Below are 20,447 nucleotides of genomic sequence, written 5' to 3' on the forward strand. Positions count from 1 at the left end.
TACTGCTCCGTCATTGACCGATTATTTCGTTGACTCAAAACAAGAAACCAATGATTATATTAATCACCAATTTACATTTTTGGGGGTATTAAAGTTGAACTATGTGAGAGGGATATTCTCCAGTAAAATGAACTGCAATACACCCGTTGGACCGCGAGAGGAAGCCGTTTTTGGATTCAACGTTCGTTACCGTAAACATTCAACTAAAGTAGCTGAAGGATAATTGATCTATTGTCTTTTTAGACTCAGTAACTATATACCAGATCTCAGTATTTCAGTTTACCACATTGATTAACAATTCAAGATCATACTTTGCTTAAATTAATCTGATTCGAACATAAATGTAATAGAAAATCGTGCCTGCTGCGCACATATAGAAGAGATTACGGTAACGAGCCGCAGCCCCTCGGCGTGCGGGCTACTGATTTCGTTCGGCCTTCCCTCAACACAAGGCAGCATCTCATGATTCATTCAGCAAAACATAGACAGCAGTAGACGGCCAAACAACGGGCACACTTGAAGCCGGGGAAAGAATAAGCTGGGGGTCCAATAAAAGAAAAGCGAGTGACCCACTGAAAGGCGGAACTAGCTAGCTTGTCATGGCAGATGTTGGTGAGGTTTTGATGTCGGTTTTGTCCACAATTCGGGTTCCGAAGCCCGGGGACCGTGTCCACAAAGACGAATGCGCCTTGTCATTTTCCTCGCCGGTGAGCTAAACTCCTTTTTTTACAAATAAAACGTCAAACAAGCACATTTTTCTTTCTTGTCTTGGTACCTTACAATCTCGTTATTATTGCGCCTAATTTAACGTTTCTCTCGTTCCTGTCTTACTTTAATGCTCTAGCTTCCTGCATGTTTAACTAACAAGGAAGCTAGCTTCAAGCTAGGCTAATAATGCACTGTAATGGAAACTGAGCTTCACTAGCTTGTTAGCTAGCCATGTTACTGAAGCTGGGTTGCTGTCAAACTAACTAGGAAGCTAACTTTGTTGTGTTTACAGGTTTAGTGTTGTGCCACCACTTTTCCTCGTTCAACATAATGTGGAACATAATGCAACTATCATAACATTTAAGTTTCGTGTCTTATACTTATGTACGTTAAAACATTATTGAGCTGAAATACAACCGTTAGCCGGCTGATTAAAGTGCTAGCTTGCTGCTACATGACAGGTGATTGCTAAAACACCCTCCTTGCTCCACCTTAAACAGTAAATACTTGCTGTAATATTTAATACTGTCCGTGTCTTCCGTATAGGAAAGTGAAGGAGGCCTGTATGTGTGCATGAACAGTTTCCTGGGCTTTGGGAGTCAATATGTGGACAGACACCATGCTCGGACTGGCCAGAGGGCTTACTTCCACATCACCAGGACCCGAAAGGCTAAGGTGTTTGTTCATTCCATGTTATTATTTTTGTGTGGACAGAGGTCAATATATCTTGGACACATAAGCAATCATATGTAACCCAGTATGCCCCAACTCATTACACCCATGTGAACTAATGATAATACCAATTGCTGACCTATTTCATTTTCATAGAAGGAAGATGACAACAACTCTGGATCTGGACACCCACCTAAGAAAAAGCCCACCAGACTGGCTATAGGTAATAATCAAATGCAAACAAAAATACTGAGTATGCAGTAGTTCTCTTTAGAGACTAACGTGTGCACCTCCCCTTTTGTTTTGGTCTCTTCAGGAATTGAAGGAGGTTTTGATGTGGAGCAGGAGCAGTATGAGGAGGATGTAAAGGTGGTGATTTTACCTGACAGACTGGAAGTGACATCAGATGACCTTGATACCATGCCAGATGTTGTGAAAGAGCGGGTAAGAAGTTTGTGTTTTATTTTTCTGTCGGGCAACATTTTCTGATGAAAAACTTAGGTATTATTCTAGATGGGTTGAATGAAAACTGATAAGATATGGTCAGTTTTCACAGATCATTTGCAAATTATTCCTTATACAATATTATAAACAATGTACAACATTGTAGGTGCACACTGGTGCGTTGTTACCCTCAGTGATCTAGTAATTAAGAAATGTTGTCAAAAGCTGTAAATCTGGTCTAATTTGCTTTTTTATTGATTCATTTGCTGCTCACCAAGGTGTCCCTGTCAATGGCTGGTATCATGACAGCCGATTCAGTGTCTCATACCTTACAAGTTCAACAATGGGATGGAGAGGTGAGACAGGAGTCTAGGCATGCTGCTGACCTTAAACAGCTTGACAACGGAGTCAAGATTCCTCCCAGGTGAGAACGTGTCACGTACATAAACATATCTAGTTCCTCACAGATTTGTGACCTTACAAACACAGCCTGTACCATATTTACTCTAAATGAATGAAATGATGTGCAAAACTGAAAATAATACTGTCGCATTACACCCATTTTTCCACTATTGCATATTCATTCTATTGTTTAAGTCATTTAAAACGTTTTGTGCTACAGATGGCCTGGTGATTATGAAGAGCCTCATTTATGGAAGCTAGCCTTCCAAGGGGGCAACGCGAGTTGAAATCTGACCTATGACCTCTTTCCTACATGTGATTCCCCACTCCCCCCTCCTGATTTCCCCACACCATCCACTGTCCTGTCCTCTACTAATGAGGACAAAAAGCCCAATAAAAAAGCTATTCATCTAAAAATTTTGAAGAGATCTTGTTCAGAGATTTTTTTTTCTTCTTCATCCTAGTGGCTGGCGGTGTGAGGTGTGCGGCCTCCAAGAGAATATCTGGATGAATCTGACAGATGGCAAAGTCCTGTGTGGTCGCAGGTATTTTGATGGCTCAGGAGGCAACAACCATGCTCTTCAACACTATCAGGAGACAGGATATCCATTAGCTGTCAAACTCGGTACCATCACTCCTGATGGAGCAGGTAAGCAGATGGCATGAAGGGTTTTCTTTAAATTGTAGTTTTTATTGTCTTTGTGGACAGAGCTCTTTTAGTTTCCATAAAATCAGTTAAATAGGTTTTTAAAAATGTATTTTATTTTTGTTACAGATTCTTAAAGTGGTTTTGCACCTGTTCTATTATGGTCAGATGGTATGTAGATGGTATATGATAACATATTTAATCCAAATATCACAAGAACTAAGGCACAGACCCAGGCAGCAAAGGAGCCCAGCTTCATAAGTTTCAACTTTAAGGACCAAAGTTTTAAGAAATTTTAAGCAATTAAAAGAAGCATTGACAAGTAAAACGGTAAAAATAGATGTAATAAGCTGGTCAGCTCTATCACATCAGACAGAATGTAAAAGTATCTGCAAATATCACCTTGGTCCTCTTGGATGCTGGTGTAGTCTTCAGTCGTCAGTCACAGTTTGTCCCTGTGTGTAAGTCATGGTGTTAACTTTGTCTCTTGTTCTTCTGATGTCTGTTGTCAGTCAAACATGGACGCAAACACTCTGCAAACATTGGATGCAAATACTCTGCTGCATTTGGCTGAAATGAAAGGATTTCTGTTAAAACCCCAACAGCCTTGTTTCTAACTTTCTGAAAACAATGTTTTGGTATTGTTTTAGTTTACTAAAAAGGGACAGCTATAAGGGATTTGGATTGGACTTAAGGGCATTAAATGTTGAGTACAAAGGGTTGGTGACAGTATACAGTAGAACTACATACACTATGTGCATTTTTCAAAGGCTCAGTGCTTTGTGGCCATTAATTTCCACCCTTTTTATGCCCAGATGTGTATTCCTATGATGAGGATGACATGGTACTGGATTCCAAGTTACCAGAGCATTTATCTCACTTTGGCATCGACATGATGACCATGGAGAAGGCAAGTTCTGTTCAAATTTGGTATTTAATGTAAATATACTTTGTATTTTTTTTTCTCTTTCAATCTCTGGTGAAAAATAAATTGCTGCTAGTTTTCCTTCATGACATATATATTGCTCCATCTTTTACTTAATATCGAATTGTGGCAAATTCAGTGTGAAATATTAGATTTTTTTTGTCTGTTGGCAGATATCCAGACTGTTATGGAAGAGGCATTGATTACACAGTATTTCAGAGTCTAAAATTCAGCAGCAGAGTCAGACAGCCTGCAGTATTTAAAAGATGATACTGCAGAATTTTTATATTTGGCAAACCCTTCTGTCTACTTCCCTTTTTTTTAATTCTATTTTTCCTGCATGCTTTTGACTTTACTATTTGTAAGTTGCTAATTTCTTGGCGAACAAGTATCTGCCTACTTACTTGTTGTAAATGATATTACTCCACACCTGTTTATGCTCAGATTCCCTGCTGCCATTAATTTCTTTGCCACCTGCGTTTTCTCTAATCTAGAATGCAGCTTACACAGTTGTCCCAGTTTAAGATTTCTGTACCTCTCACTGCGTACTGTCATGTTTCTCTTGCACTGCTAATGTACTGCAGCACACATATTGATGTTGCGCAGACAGGGGTCAGAGGAATTGTGCTCCTGTTGAGCAGAAGACTAAGTGCAGCACTTAGAGTTATGATATGTTTTCATCGTTTTATCTCATCTGCCTGCTGTCATTTGTGCTTCAGAATTAAAGTTTGCCCATCATTCTGAAAACATGTTTCGAATATAAAGGCTGCCACATGGAATCTTGTTTGTTTTGCCCCTCACCCTTTATTCTCATGCCCCTCTGACGTCTGACTTCTCTGCTCTCAGACGGAGCGGACAATGACAGAGCTGGAGATTGCTGTAAACCAACGTGTGGGGGAGTGGGAGGTGATCCAGGAGTCTGGGACCACCCTGCGGCCCTTGTTTGGCCCTGGCTTGACTGGCATGAAGAACCTGGGCAACAGCTGCTACCTCAACTCTGTCATGCAAGTGCTCTTCACCATTCCGGACTTCGAGAGCAAGTCAGTACCCTGAAACCCCCCTAAACTTGCATGTTTTACACTTTCAACCATTGGCCATTAGCAGTGAATGTAAAGAACTTGTTTCATATAGCTCCACTTGTGCATTTCAGGTATGTGTCAAACATCGACAAAATCATTGATGAAGCCCCCAGCGACCCCACCCAGGACTTCAAAACCCAAGTGTGAGTATCCTCTCCAGATGAATCTGGTTATTTTCTCTGAAAAGCTTGAGTATCACTAACCTGGCACGCCAGATGAATTTGTTTCACACATCCGTCTGGAAAACCTCTCATACACAGCATTTGGGAAAGGGCAGAGGCTTTGCAAAAACTCGGAGGGTGATTGGATGAGAGTTCTGAGCAACAAAACACACAACGTAGCTGCTGCCAAGGAGTAAACTCTGTACAGAACTACATAACGTGAACCATGGCAACTGTAGACATGTCAGTACACGACTTTTGTCATTTTTGAAAAGAAAACAACTCAATGCTGTTCTTTGTTCTTCTTTTAACAACGAAATGTCGTCAAGTTCTGAAAATCTGGCGCTTTAGAAGCATCCATGCTAATGTCTTCCGCTATATCTGCATCGGCCTCTTGCTTATGTCACGGCTCCACCGTGCCCGAAAGTACGCCCTTCGTCACTGATTGATCCCGTCACTTTGTAACCGGACCCAAATGGTTCATATGGGAGCTTTGCAAGATGGATTCGCCAGTGAAAAACACAGAAACGGGCGTGTCCGTCTGCTTTGCATGGTTAGGGTATTACTATTAGAAGGACGGAAAAAAAATCACAAGCCGGTGTACAGTGCTAGACCAAAATATTAATTCAACACCTTTTTTGTTTTTTAAGAAAAATTGTATTGACTGTCTATATATATATTACTTATTCTTCTTTATTAAGGGACAGCTAGAAAGTAAAGGAAACATGACCTTATAAATTAAGAAAGCTTCAAATTTTCAGACCAAGATGACTTCCACAGGGTAAAGTCAGTATTTGTTGTGACTGCCATTAGCACTTTGAACATCTTTAATTCTTCTTAAAGTTTTCTTACACATCTGTAATCATCAAGTGAATTATACCAGGCTTCTTTCAGCACACCTTAGAGTTCATTAGATTTCGGCTGTCTCTTATTTCTTACTCAGCTCAGTTGATCTCATACTACCTGTCTAACATTCAGGTCTGACCCTTAATAGGCCAGTCTGTAACAGTCAGTCAGCATGTCTACACATATTTAGGAAAAGTCTAATTGTTGTCTTAGTATTACCAAGACTAGACTTTTGAAATGCATGTAATCATGTTAGCCTGACTAAAATAGTAAAGAATAAAATTTCTCAAAGTCAGAATATGATACCTGGGTAATTCAGTCCGAGACTGATTTACTCTTGCATGTGTACACCTCAATCAGACCCAAACTGGATTGAGTGTTCTGCACATTCTCCACAGTGTAAAAGCTTTTACCAGGAAGAAGAACAGCATAAATACTAAACATATCAGAAGTAGTGTTTTCTTCCAAGTATACATCACCCCAAGATAGAAGGACAGTGTGTGTCATATTTATACCAGTAATTAAAGCATAGAGTCTGTACGGAATGTATAGAGCTTTAATTTTTTTTTTTTTTTTTTTTTTTTTTTTTTTTACTGTTTTTTACTTTTTACTGTTTGACACACAACAGGGCTGTACGTTAAGTTTTTTTGCCCATAGCGCTGGTGCTACAGAGGTTGACAATCTTGTAGCACAGAACAAAAACCTGTAGCACAATATATAAAATGTTTGTTACAGCTATAAAACCAACATGTTACCAAAATATATGCTTAGTAAGTGAAGGTACTTGAAAAACGCAAAACAGCCTAAAATACAGCTCTCATGTCTACCAAAGCAAACAGCCAATCTGGAAGCTGACTAACTTTATAGAAGTGTGGTGCATAAAGATGAGTAGAGCAGTATGTTTTGGAAATCGGACCTTGAGATCAGACAGAGGAGCAAATGAGCTCAGTTTGTGCCACTATTGGCCAGTGGAATCCTTTTGTTTGTATTCATTATTTTTTTTCTACTTTAGACAGGACCAACTGACAGCTGAAGTCTTTTTCTGTGTTCATCCTTATGACTTGAACTTTAGTGTGTTCTAGAGACTTAAGTATGTTTCTTTGTTCATCCTTAAACTGTGTTTCAAGGACTGAAGTGCTAGGTCTGTACATTTATATATTGGTATTGATCTGCAAAATTTAATTTGTAAGCATCCCCATATTGTATAAACCCCAATATTGTGCATTCCTAGTCAAACTAAGAAATATAGTAAAGTTTTATGTTCTTATGTGAGTCTTTTCAATGGATTTCTTGCAGGCCAATTCAAAAGGACCAAGGGCCACAGTTAGCCCATGGGCCATAGTTTGGACACCCCTTATATATTTACTGATAGTCAGAGTAATAGGAAAATATTCCACACATTATTAGACATTCATTAAACACTGTTAGAGTGTGGTCCATATTGAATTATCACACTGGGTTCTGATGTTTATAGAGCTAATGGTAAATGAACAGATCTCTCTTTTCTCTCTAGTGTAATGATAACATGAGTACTATAGGAGTTCAATGGTAAATAAAAAAAAAAAAAACCTGTCTCCAAACTGCATCTTTACCCTAACAATAAACACAAAGTTTATGCAGTGTGGGGCTGTATTGTTAAACTATTTCATGCTCCTGTCTCTCTCCTTCATCTCTCTCCGTCACGCTGCTGTCTGTCTGTCCGTGTCATATCAGACATGCTTCATTCAGACGCCTATTGGCTTGTTAACATAACAGAAGCAGCTACGATACTAGTGGAGAAAGAAATGCATTTTTTTTATACATTAATCTAATGAGAAGTCAGCGCAGACTAAGAGCTCTGTCCTCTCACTGACAGCCAATTCACTGCGGCCGTCAGTGGAAAGGATGAGGCTAATGGAGAAGTAAGCTAGCAGATACGTTTTTAACATCGTCTAGTCTGCGTGTCTTAAAAATGGGTTTATAGCAGCGCTTCTCTTCAACATAATGACACCTGTACTGCGTCTGCCCTGAGCCTGCCCCGTCTGAAGCTGCAGGAGGTCACTCTCTCACCATTAAGGAGCGTGGCCGATCGCGCTCCAGACGCGCAGGATTACTTATTATCAGAGGAAATAACATTCCACTTGAATCTAAAATATACCAGAAATAAGAAATAAATGGACTGGGCGTGAATTTCAAATCTCAAATGAAAGTGGTGTGAAGTTTTTGGAGCAACAAGTAAAACCGAAAGTCTTATCTGCGCATCTGGCATTCACACACCTTTCTCACTTTGTCATAGCACCTGTGTGATGAGGAATGAAAACCTCTTAGCACAGACCCATTTTCTTGTAGCATTTGCGACATATATGTCGCACTGTACAGCCCTGCACAACCAGCTTGGTGGTTGCTAACAGTTTGCAAGGTCAAACAGAAGAAGGTCCAATTGTGACACAACTATCACAACTTAGAATAGTAGCCAGACAAACGTTCACCAATAAATTGATGCTCCATAACTGATTGTACTTTTCATTTGGGATCAACACTACAGCAGGTAAAAATATTATTCTGTATTTTATCAGAAGAAAGGTAAAGGACTACATCATTGATGTGCAAAGTCTTTGCTGATACTCTTTTAGTATGGTAACAAATTAACACAAATCAAATTTTTCACATTTAATTTGTATTTGGCCGAAAATCTAAATGATGTCTGCATTTGTTGTTGTGCATTTTTTTACTAATTCCACAGGAGATTGGACAGTATTCTCCATCACCCTATTTGAAAGCCAAAAATATATCCAGGCCAACATCCAAATCCTCCTCCTGTGTGATACTCTGGTTATTGTTGGATGTGCACTGATGTCAGCTTTGTTTGTTTCTTGCAGAGCCAAACTGGGCTACGGTCTGTTGTCAGGAGACTATTCCAAACCAGCCCCAGACCCTGGAGATGAGAACGGTGCATCTGAACCCAGGGTAAGAACAAAAAAATCTGCCGCAGTGGATTTACAAACATTAGTGTAGGCACAGATCCATGGCACATGTGGAATTGGCACACAGTGATAATAAACAGTGTGGTTTACCTCATACTGCCTCACTGTTGACAAATCACACAGTCCATGATTATGCTTTGTTTGCAGGGAGACCAAGTCGGCATTGCACCACGAATGTTCAAAGCACTTGTTGGGCGGGGCCACCCAGAGTTCTCCACCAATAGACAACAGGATGCACAGGAGTTTTTATTGCACTTCATTAACATGGTGGAGGTAAAGTGGCCTAACCTTCTTCTGTTGTGGCCCCCAGATTATGTCTTTACCTCAATATTTATTTTAATCCACAGAGGAACTGTCGCTCTGGGACAAACCCATCGGAAGCCTTTAGGTTCCTGGTGGAGGAGAGGATCGTGTGTCAGCAATCACAAAAAGCCAAGTACACACAGCGAGTGGATTACATCGTCCAGCTACCTGTGCCGATGGACCAAGCTACAAATACAGGTAAAATGTTGACACTATATAATGTGCAATTTTAGTGAGGTTTCAGTCAAAATGTATTGTACAGTTTATAATTATTATATTTTAAATTTGACTAAAGAAAATGCAATTTTCCTTCCACTAAGTTATGTGAACATTAGGGAGTCAACAGGTCCAGGGAGAGGTGGCACTACTCATGAAAACAAAAAGTCACTGCATAAGTTTAAGTGTATTTATCCAGAGACATCATAGTTTATTTACTATTTCTTTTCTCTGCAAAAACTTGCACTTTCCTTTCATCACTACACCAACTTTTCCATCCCTTCACTATTTGATTTACTTCAAAGTTATTTCAAATTTGCAACGCTTCCAGTCACATGTTTTTTTTTAATGCAGAAATGATAAATGCTTATAAAAACGAGTGGATGGAAACACCACCAAAGTGTTTTTGTGCAAAATGTAGAGTGCTCAGGAATCTTAAAAATCAGCTCAGGCCAGAGACAAAACCTAGTGAGTTTTGTGTCTGGTTTAAGTTAAGTCTTTAGGAAGATAGGTAAGAAAACCACCATCAACATTTTTGTCTAGTCAGTGAGGTTTGAAATTCCATTTCAAATAATGCAAACCCAAAAGAGACTTGACTTTCACAGAACTGTGGTAAAGCACTGCAAGGCAAGTGGTACTAAGTGTCTAAGTTGCCTTTGTTTATCATCTGGTTTAAGCATTTTTGTAAATATTGGAAGTGTTTAATTTCTTTTTCATGACCTCATTTCTGAAAAACTAATCTTAAGGATTAGTATTGTACCTTTATTTAGTTAAATGTAGGAGATGTTTTTTTGTTGCTTTGTGGAACTATCCCCAGAGCCACAAAAGACAAGTGCAGCATGTTTGAGGTTGCATAGTAAAACAATCTTCATTTTTTTAAAAAACTAGTGGAGATGTTAGACGATGGCTTTATATACATCAGACATGATTCTTTAAGTATTTTTCAGTCATAAAATGTGCCCTCAACCCATACATTAGAATTTTCTTTCTTTCTTTCTTCTTCATTACAATTTTAATTACATTTTAATTTTGTCTTCAGTAATGTGGTGAACAAGTTTTCATTTCTTAATTATATTTTTATCTTTCCAACAGAGGAGCTCCAGGAGGCAGAGCGCCGGCGTGAGGAAGGGGACTCATCAGCCCCAACAGTGCGTGCACAAATCCCCTTCACAGCTTGCATGGCGGCCCTCAGTGAACCAGAGATCCTAACAGACTTCTGGAGCTCAGCTGTGCAGGCTAAGACTACTGCTACCAAGTATGAAGAGAGACAACCACACACACCAATAGCTCTTTACTTAAAAAAAAAAAAAAAAAATTAATATGCATTAATTAAAATTGACTTTTGTATTTCTTGCCAGAACGACCCGCTTTGCCTCCTTCCCTGACCACCTGGTTATCCAGATTAAGAAGTTTACTTTTGGCCTTGACTGGGTACCCAAGAAACTGGGTGAGCAGAGAAATAACTCCTGGTTTACATATAGCAATGCACGTTGTAGAGGCATGCTGTCATTTTTTTAAAAGTTGTTTCTACATCATGACATTATACAACAGTCATTGTTATTATAAGTGATAACAGCAACAATACTGAGGTTTAAGGTTACTGTAGACTTCTAACAGTTAAAGGCACAGAGTGACTTTAACTTCAGAATATAAGATTAGGGAGTGGGAAGGGTGTTCCCAAATACTACACATACCAAAATGTGTCAGTTAAATGCTGACACAATAATTCATCAACCAAACTGCAATTTCCTCCTGTTTTTCTTGCATACATGGGGAAAGGGAGAGAAAGAGGGTTTTATTTTCAGTGGTGCCATTAAGTTGACTCTCAGATTTAGGAATTCTTTTGTGCCAGCCATTGGTTTTCCTTCATTTCTTTTTTGTGGAGTTTTTTTTATAGTGTGATGGAAAGGGGAAATTTCCAAGGAATCAAACCAGGTGATTGCTTACGGATTTTTGCCTGTGTATTTGTGACACACCGGGTTGGTCTTGAGTGGAATGAAGTAAACATAGAAACAACCTTACAAGCCATAAGTAGCTCTCAAAAACATACACTCTTGGTGCGTTCAGACAGCAAGAAGCAGCACAGAGGCCAAGAAGTACAGCTCCAGATGGACTGTAATTGGCTGCAGGTCCTTAGATCAACCAGTCAGTAACAAGAGGAAGGAAGACATCTTGGGGTTAAGGCCTGTGCAGCCTGAGGAACAACAGAACACATAATACAAAAGTTTAAGGGCAAGACATTAACCAGTGACAGAGGACAGTTATATAACATCAGACTTGAAGTTCTGCACAAGTTGCTGCTGGATGACTTTTAGCGCTTTAAGCAATTATAGAAGGTGCCAGCATTTTTCCCAAGATCCGACTCATAATAAAAGTCACCCTGTCACATCTCCAGTTCATGAGGTGCTTGTGTATGTTTAGCTTGATAGAACACTGTAAAATATCTACACTCGATTTAAAATCATTGACCTTGGTACAGCAAACAGCACTCTTCTTTCCCCAGCCTTGCTCATAAATTTTCGATCTCTAGACAGCTTGATAACTTCATTTCCTAGTTTTAGGTTGACATATAAAGGTGTGGCTGAAAAGCTTCTGTTTATAATGGATGATGTTTGGTCTATGGTGAAATGCCCATCTGAATGCTGATATTTGTCTTTGCAGATGTGAGCATCGATGTTCCCGACACTCTGGACCTGAGCGCGCTGCGTGCAACTGGCCAGCAGCCAGGGGAGGAGCTTCTACCAGAGGTGGCCCCGCCCCCACTCATGACACCAGATGTGGAGGTTAAAGGTATCCTGGGTTCCCATGGCAACGAGGAGGACGACTCGCTCTACTCCCCACTGCTGTGTTAGTCTGTCTGTGTTTCTGCTCTTTTCCCTCCTCCCCTGTGATGCTCTTATTTGTTCTCCCTTATTTTTCCTTCTTTTCTGCTTTTCTGCCTTTTCTGTTTCCTACGTCCTTCCGTTGCTATTTTATTTTTATTCTTGATTCATGTGAAGTGATTTGAACTTTTTGTGACTTGCGATGTATGATTTGGTGGGGCCTTCATGTTTTATTGGTCCCTTTTTGTGTTATTGTTATTATTTTGCCTTTAATGTTCTTTTTTAAAAATCTTACAGTCCATTTAGGAAGTATTCAGACTCCCTTCACTTTTTTTCTGACTGCTGAGGTCAGTCCTACACATGGGTCTGTATGTGCCTGCCTGCCTGCCTGCCTGCCTGCCTGACTGAGTGGTTGAGTGACGATACTTTCAGAGTCGTACATGCAGAGTTGCACTATGGGCGGGGTTTAGTTGTGCTGAAAGCCCTAGGTAATGGCTGCCTCCACTGCGGTGAAGGTCTTGGGTGAAACTTCAGCATTGCGCCAGTTTTATTAGAACTGGACAATGTTTCTGTATGAACTAAAGAATAAAAAAGACCCTAAAAGCTTTCATGATGTAAGAGATGTTTTCGCTGTGTTGCTGACCTGCTTCAGCTTGAGTGATAGTTACGGGGATAGGGTTAGTTGTTGTGTGACTGGTGTTGTACAATGGCTGCTAGTGCTCGATTAGCTCAGAATTAGCCACAGTGGCACTTTTGTCAGAACTGGACATTTCTTTAGTAAAACAAGAAGAAGATTGGCACAACCAGGACGGTCACTCTGACTGAGATCCTGTGTCGAGATGGGAAGAAGGACAACCCTAACTGCAGCCCTCCACTGATCTGTGCCTAGGACAGAGTGGCTAGATGAAAGCCTCTCCTCAGTGCAAAATACATGAAGGCATGCTTGAAGTTTGTAAGAAAAAAAAAACTACAAATGAATAGACACCTTTCATTCCACTGGTTGGATGATTGGTCGGTATGCTCTCATCCGACAAAGATTCTTGGTCCTTAGTTGTTCACGTGGGTGCGAGTGAGAATGAAACAGTGGAGCGTGCAGCTATTCTGATTGTTTCACAGTGGTTAGGCTGTAAATAACTCTGAAACAACAGGCCTTTAACTCGGCACAAAGATGCAGGCTTTTTTGTAGGCTACTGAAGTGGCACCACCGAGTGTCTCTGCTCTGTCCTCCATCAGAGCCCCAACTCCCATGACCTGCTCAATTCACCGGTCAGTAAATACGGGGTATAATATTGCCCGTTTATCATCAGATAAAAATGTTATTGTCAGCGTTGGTGTCTGTTACAGGCAGACAGAGAGAAAAGATGAGGTCTCTTTGTCATTAAATCCTGACCAGATGACTTTTCTCTCTTCACCTCAGTAGATAAATACTGCATGTGGTCTGATATCTGCTCATAAATGACATGGCGCCGGCTGGAAGAGTGGTCCTATTAATAGTTATCATTGTAAGTTAATACAAACAATTATCTGAGGATATTTTGTAGGCTATGATGCCAAAAGGTTATCATGCCATGTCCCCAGAATTTATATGATTAAAAGTAGGTGCATACTAATTGTCTCTGAGTCAGCTGTTATTACCTCCGCAAGGGGTGTTATGTGATCGGCAGGGTTTGTTAGTTTGTTTGTTAGCAACATAACTCAAAAAGTTATGGACAGATTTTGATTAAATTTTCAGGAAATGTCAGAAATGGCATAAGGAAGAACTGATTAGATTTTGGGAGTAATCTGAATCACCGTCTGGTTCCAGGAATTTTTTAAAGGATTCGTTACTATTGGGATATAGGGATAATGGCACAGGTCTGCACTTTCCGAGTGCTTTTCTAGCTTTAGTAGTTGTTATGCTGATTTTTAAGGTCATCTAGACTACCAGAGGGTGCAATGAGGAGCCTGTCAGGTTTAACTAGGTTTTTTTTAAATTTTTTTATTTTTTACCTGCACGGCCAATTGATTGGTCAGTGGGTGTAATTTAAGTTGATTAAGATTAAGATTTTCTTTGGTGACTACAAATGAAAACCAAGTGGGCTGCATCAAGAAAAATGGGAAGAACCTGATTGATATTTAAAATGTTGTAACAAGTACTTATGTAAGAAGAATACTTATGTCAATGTGATTTTTGGCTTCACATGGCTCTGTCGGTATACTGACTGACTGCATTTGCTTGGACTGAATGCTGTCACTAATGGCTGCCTCCACTGTGTTAACTAGAGCAATGGTTTTCAAACTTTTTTTGCCCAAGGCACACCAAAATGCAAGCTGACGTCTCAAGGCGCACCATATTAATGTCCTTGCAAAATAGCCCCTTTAGCAAGTAGCAAGTAGCAACATGTCCCAGTCCCAACTGTATGCAATGTGAGCAAGTGCCAGCTACATCAGTTTGATTACAGAGTTTCCTTTTGTAGCATCCTGAAACTCTGCAAGTGATGCACTGCAGCTCCCCAGGTTTATCCCCAGTCATCCCGTTCCTATTTTCTCTCTGTCGCTCCTATTAAGATGGACAAGTAACAAGGGAAGAGGTTGCACAAAGGAGGACAAGACACCAGGAGTGTCCCACCAGAGGATATTCTTAACTTTGTTCCGCTTTTGTCACTCCCGAAACTTGTTAGTTTGTTTTACAAAGAGGAGTATGTTGCATGGATATTCTACCTACCCATTTATGAATTTTTATGGTCTGACTTGTGCTAACATGGAGACAAAACTATGTGGCTCACAGCTGTTAGAGGCACCATACCTCTGATTTTCTAAGTAAAAGCATGAGATGTCATATTTTTACATGTAAATTTACATTTGCATATTTAACAGATGGACAGTGAGCATGCAATGCTATATGATGCAGTGCAACGTGGAACGCTTGCATGCAGTAAGAACATTGGTTATAGTCTTTTTAGTTGTTGCATGGTTGTAGTACTTACGTAAAGTCAGACGAATTTTCAAGGCACACCTAGACTTGTCTCAAGGACTAGACTTGTGTGACACACACAAACGCGACCCTCACGCACACACCTACACTGAAAGCACGCCAACATGTTGGTAGGGTAGACTTCAGACTTATATCGGTTGAGGGTAAGAGTTTCAGAATACTGGATGATAAACATTAGAACTTTCTCCACCTAAAGCTCCTCTCTGACCACAGAGGATCAACGTGCCAACGCTGTGTGTGTGCGCTCCAGCTGTGTGTTTCTTTGTCGCTAGCGTGAGCCAGGGGTATGCGCTATGTTAAAAAAATATTCGGTTAATATTCCTTTATTACTATATGTTTATGGGGAAGAAATACATTTTAAAATCTCCGCATTTGCATTTTTAAGAGAAAACTATACTTAAACATTTAGCAATTCTTTATTGGTAGGGAATATGATAAATGTGCTGTTTATAGATAATTAACGGATATAAAAGAGAATTGGAACACTAAATTAGAAATTCAGCTTAGTTTTACACATATAAAGACTCTTACACACCTGTCAGAGAAGAGTTAGAAATGATCATAAAAATCTTTTTTTTTTTCTAATTTTAGAATAAACTGTTCATTAACAGTTAGTGTTTTATTGTTGGTATAAAATCACTACAATTAAAGACTTATATCTGACAAAAAAACATTTAATCTCCAGTGACACTGTCTCTATCAGTGAAGTCTGACACATGTCTTTATAGTGTTTCATATGTACATAGAGAGGAGCTTTATTAAGAGGAGAGGCAGAGAGAGGACAGCATGTAGCTATGTACATTTAAGAAGCCATAATAAATTTGGCTCGAAAAATAACAATGACAAAATCACTCTGTCAGTCATTTCAACAGGCATCCCAGATAGTTGCGGTCAGCATTATACTAGGTTTTAACCTAGTCTTGTTTTCATGAATTTGCAAAAAACTAATCTGTCTTTATCTTTTCATTATTTGATACTTAGTGTAGATTAATGAGAATAAATGTTGTTATTTTTACCTTTGCATCAGGCTGCAACATTAACAAAGTTGAAAAAGTGAAGGGGGTCTGAATTCTTTCTGAATGCGCTTTTTGTTACAATTTCAGAAGGAAAAGGGAAATACAAATTCTAAAAAAGCACCCAAAGTTATTAAACTTTTCATCATTCTGTCTCAGCTCCAGTCCTCGATGACTCCACAGTGTCCCAGTTATGTGAGATGGGATTCCCTCTAGAGGCCTGCAGGAAAGCGGTGTACTACACTGGGAACACTGGGATCGATGCTGCCATGAATTGGATCATGAGCCATATGGATGACCCAGGTGTGAGGAGCTGTGGGAATTTACCAGAAAACAAAACCATCCATCAGTCTGACAGCTCCACTCACACTTCACGTTCTCCTCTCTTTCTGATTGGTTGCAGACTTCTCAGCCCCTCTGGTGTTGCCAGGCTGCAGCTCCGGCGCCGGGACCACGCCCACAGAGAGCCTCTCCGAGGAACACCTGGCAACCATAGTCTCTATGGGCTTCAGCCGAGACCAGGCAACCAAAGCACTGCGAGCCACGGTTAGAATCAATCTCTGTCCAGTGCGAGATGAGGATACGACTAATTTCACATGCCACTTGTCTCAAAGTAGAACTGTGCCAAAATAGGCACAGCTGCTCCTTTTTTCAGACTCGGGTGTTGCCAAGTTTTTTGAGATTCTTGGAGTCTTACCAAGGCCTTAGAGTCTCAAAGAAAATAAGCAAATTTTTTTATTTGACCAAGCTGTCTTAGAAGTTCTGAAAAGGAATGTCTTCAATTTTAATCAGCGTGACTTAAAAATTCTTGCGGTAGTTTCTAAATAACTGTTGCCATTGTTCACACAACAGTTACCGTTTGACAAAGAACAGCACACTGCTGTGTAAAGAGACCATCACAGCACTAATGATAAGTAGCCTAAATTCTTTTAATTACTTTTTTACTCAGTTGCAACTAGAAAATCTTAAAGTGCAGTGATTTGTGGAAGCTTGATTTAGGCATGAGATTAACATTAAGACTTGTTTTTGCAAGTTAATTGTCAGCGGGTCACTTGATTTGTGAACTAGCTAGATCAAGATTCACAGGTAACAGTCTGGATGACCCTCAAACCTGAACATCAGATGATCAAGGTAGTCTAGGCTTTTCTTCTTTGCTGGTGATCCGTCATTAGCTCCAGCACCAGTCTCACATTGAAGTAGAGTAAAATACTCTGCAGCATGACTCTGCTCTTTCTCTTTTATGTGCAGAAACAGACCCTGCTGCTGCTGGCAGTTCAATTTGAAGTTCACTTTATAGAGGTTAATTTTAATAGTAATATAAATCTTTATTGAGGTTCATAAACAGTCTAATGAAAAAAATAAACAAAACCATATATCAAAATAAAATCTAGCTAATGATTTATAGCTTTTGTGTAGTTCCCATATTTTGATGGGCAGCCTTTGAAATAAGGGCACCAGCTGTCTTTAGCTGTATAACTTACTCAGATGTTATACTTCAATTTAGAAACAAAACAGATCCCCTCCATAGGCTTGTATTTGACTGAAAGATCCACATCCTGATACACTGTAATGATCACTCTTGTGTGAACTTGTGCTTTTCACAGAGTAATATCCTAGATCGTGCTGTGGACTGGATCTTCTCCCACCTTGACGACCTGGAGTCTATGGATGTATCTGAAGGCGGTCGCTCAGCTGCAGAGAGTGAGGGTGGCAGGGATCCTCCTCCTGGGCCACGTGTCAGAGATGGACCAGGCAGTAAGTCGTGAGGAGGCATACTGAATGGCTGTTAAGGCTGAACTTGTCCCTACAAATACATGGCAGGGACGGGTGTAGAAGACAGCAGCAATTGATAACTGCCTTTTGTAGTAAACTCTTCCTTCACTCACTCTAATATGATTCCATTTTAACATGCATTCATTTTTTATGTTTTCTCCTTTATGCAGAGTATGAGCTGTTTGCATTCATCAGTCACATGGGGACGAGCACAATGTGCGGCCACTATGTCTGCCACATCAAGAAGGATCAGCAGTAAGTGTTTTTTTCCATGTTTGACACATTTTAACTTTAATGGAAATTTCACAGTTTAAAGTTTCGTTGTGCCATATTTCAGAAACAGAACAAACTGTTAAAATACATCATTACCACCCTGATATCCTGAAGAGTTAATTTAATGCTGACGTTCTAAAGGAGAGAAAGAGTCTGTCAAATTATATAATTTATGCTCTGTGATAAGAAGTTAATTTATTTATGAGATACTTTTTTTTTTTATATTAGGATGGAGCTGGTTGTATGTTGCCTCAGCAGGGGGCACCACACTCCAGGTCAGGGCTGAACAATACAAGCTGCTGAAGTAAATGCAATGAAAACCTGTCATAGAAACAGGTTTTGAATTGCTCAAGGTTTTATTTGTATTTGTATATGTTATCCCACTCGTACGAGTGGATGGTCTTAAAAAAAGGCTAGAATTATTTAAAGATGGACATTTGATATTCCTATATCTTAAAAAGTGTTTGTCTCTGGAAGCCCCTAGCATCTACAGTATATATCTATACAGTTTATGTTACTGTGTTTTTCCATGGATAGCAAGTCAATTTTTTGTTTCCTTTTTGAGATTTTGAGTCTCATCATATTTATCTCAGCATTATGATGCTTATTTTCCAGCTAGGGCATGTTGCTTTCTAAAAAATCTTGAGAAAAAAGCTAAAGTAAACCTATTACAACAGGGTATATGCAGGGTCCTAAAAAGTATTAAAAGCTGATCAAACAATTTGACAAAAATTGAGGCTTTTAAAAGTTAATAAAAAAGAATTTACTGGATTTTGAAAATAAAAAGCAGCTTTTCAGTGAAGATTTTGCTTAGCATAGAGACTGTCAATGTCAACATCTCAAAAAAGTATTATTTGCTTACTACAATAACAAATACTATTTGCATTTTCTTGACTATGTTGTCACATTTTTTCTTGCAGTCTGCACAAAACATGCTTGTAAGTGTCAAAAATGTAACACTGAGAGGGTCTTGGAAAAAGGCCTCATAAAGCATTACATTTGTATATGCCCTAACAAAATAACCAGCTTTGTCATACCAAGATAAGGAGCTAACTTAAGTGCAGATGTTATAAAAACAATATCATAAACTCAATATCACAAGAAGAATGCATTGATGTTAATCCATATAGGCCCTCTGTGGTTGTTAAAGAACATAGGGCATAATAAATCGTTTTGAAATCAGATCTATCATTTAAAAAGCAATTTTATGGTAATTTTTTTTCAAATTGTACATCAGGTTTGTTATGAAGCAGCTCTTTGTAATCTAAATGACCTCTTTGATTCACAGGTGGGTTATCTTCAACGATCAGAAGGTCTGTGCTTCTGAGAAACCTCCCAAAGACCTGGGATACCTCTACTTCTACCGGAGAGTGATAGAATGAGACAGAGGAGGGTCGCAACTGGGGTGAAGGAGCAGAAATGTGGACGCTAACACACAAACACACAAAAGCATTCATAGTCTCACCCCGCCAAGCTCTTACAAATGCCCTGGCACGCTTCACAACTGACAAAATGTAAATAAGTCTCTCAGACTGCATTCACCGTGTTCACAGTTAGATAAACGGGTGCAGATGTACAGATAAGGTGTTCGGGCAGGGAGATGTTTTTCTTTTGATCAAATAATTACAAATCAAAGATCTTGAAAGCTAGGCTGAATTAAACTGAGATCTGTTAAAAGTCTTGTTTCAGCTTTCAATCAGTAAACGTGTCCAGATATTCAGAACAGACCTCAGACATCTGAGTGACTCTGGCTTCTAAGCCCACTCACTCTTTATTAAAAAGTTCCTTAACTAATACGGTTTATCCATGCCCTGACTATTGATTTCACTGCCATCAGTAGTCACTGCCTATCCCAAACAACACGTCGCTTCCTACCAACTCTTCTTTTATTGGATGGTTGCACTTTGGTGTCAGCCGTTTACCTTGACACCACCCCTTCCTCTGCCCGTTTTTCTGAGGAAGTAAAACTGTAATACCCCGATGAGAGAACATGTCAGAAAAATCAAACAAATAAATAGAAACAAACAGCTCGAATGTGTGTTACAGAAAAAGGAAATAAAAAATTAAAAACACCAAATGAACTTGTTTTTTTTCTCAAAAGATTGGTGGGTTGATATCTGGGTAATATTTTGCTTTATTTTGTTTTTATTTTGCAAACAAATCCTTTGTTACTTCTGCTGTAACAAATAAAGAATCGTCTTTCTGTCATTGTGCCTTTATTTCTTTC

The 20,447-nt window shown here is 39.5% G+C and overlaps 1 protein-coding gene across 4 annotated transcripts; it reads left to right on the plus strand.

Annotated features, from left to right (window-relative positions):
* The first annotated feature begins 424 nt into the window (after positions 1-424).
* usp5 (ubiquitin specific peptidase 5 (isopeptidase T)) lies at positions 425-20,428 on the plus strand. Of its 4 annotated transcripts, none has more exons than XM_041793480.1 (20): positions 425-707; positions 1,255-1,383; positions 1,540-1,603; positions 1,697-1,824; positions 2,103-2,248; positions 2,691-2,875; positions 3,688-3,782; positions 4,644-4,837; positions 4,948-5,019; positions 8,742-8,829; positions 8,994-9,119; positions 9,194-9,347; positions 10,458-10,620; positions 10,724-10,812; positions 12,027-12,212; positions 16,334-16,477; positions 16,578-16,720; positions 17,779-17,929; positions 18,118-18,202; positions 19,509-20,428. In XM_041793480.1, the coding sequence occupies exons 1-20, from the start codon at positions 600-602 to the stop codon at positions 19,600-19,602; spliced, it is 2,544 nt and encodes an 847-aa protein (XP_041649414.1). In that variant the 5' UTR covers positions 425-599; the 3' UTR covers positions 19,603-20,428. The 4 variants fall into 4 exon arrangements, with proteins under 4 accessions (XP_041649414.1, XP_041649413.1, XP_041649416.1 ...); XM_041793479.1 differs by having other exon boundaries at positions 426-707; positions 1,537-1,603; XM_041793482.1 differs by having other exon boundaries at positions 426-707; positions 12,027-12,155.
* Positions 20,429-20,447: the final 19 nt, after the last annotated feature.

This window comes from Cheilinus undulatus, linkage group 8, assembly GCF_018320785.1.
Source record: "Cheilinus undulatus linkage group 8, ASM1832078v1, whole genome shotgun sequence".
NCBI lineage: Eukaryota > Metazoa > Chordata > Actinopteri > Labriformes > Labridae > Cheilinus > Cheilinus undulatus.

Bases quoted from the DNA above. Each gene is read 5' to 3' on its own strand.
- usp5 (XM_041793479.1), top strand. From the start codon at position 600: ATGGCAGATGTTGGTGAGGTTTTGATGTCGGTTTTGTCCACAATTCGG. The intron at 3,783-4,643 runs GCAAGTTCTGTT...CTCTGCTCTCAG, and splicing joins ACATGATGACCATGGAGAAG to ACGGAGCGGACAATGACAGA. The intron at 17,930-18,117 runs GTAAGTCGTGAG...TCCTTTATGCAG, and splicing joins TGTCAGAGATGGACCAGGCA to AGTATGAGCTGTTTGCATTC.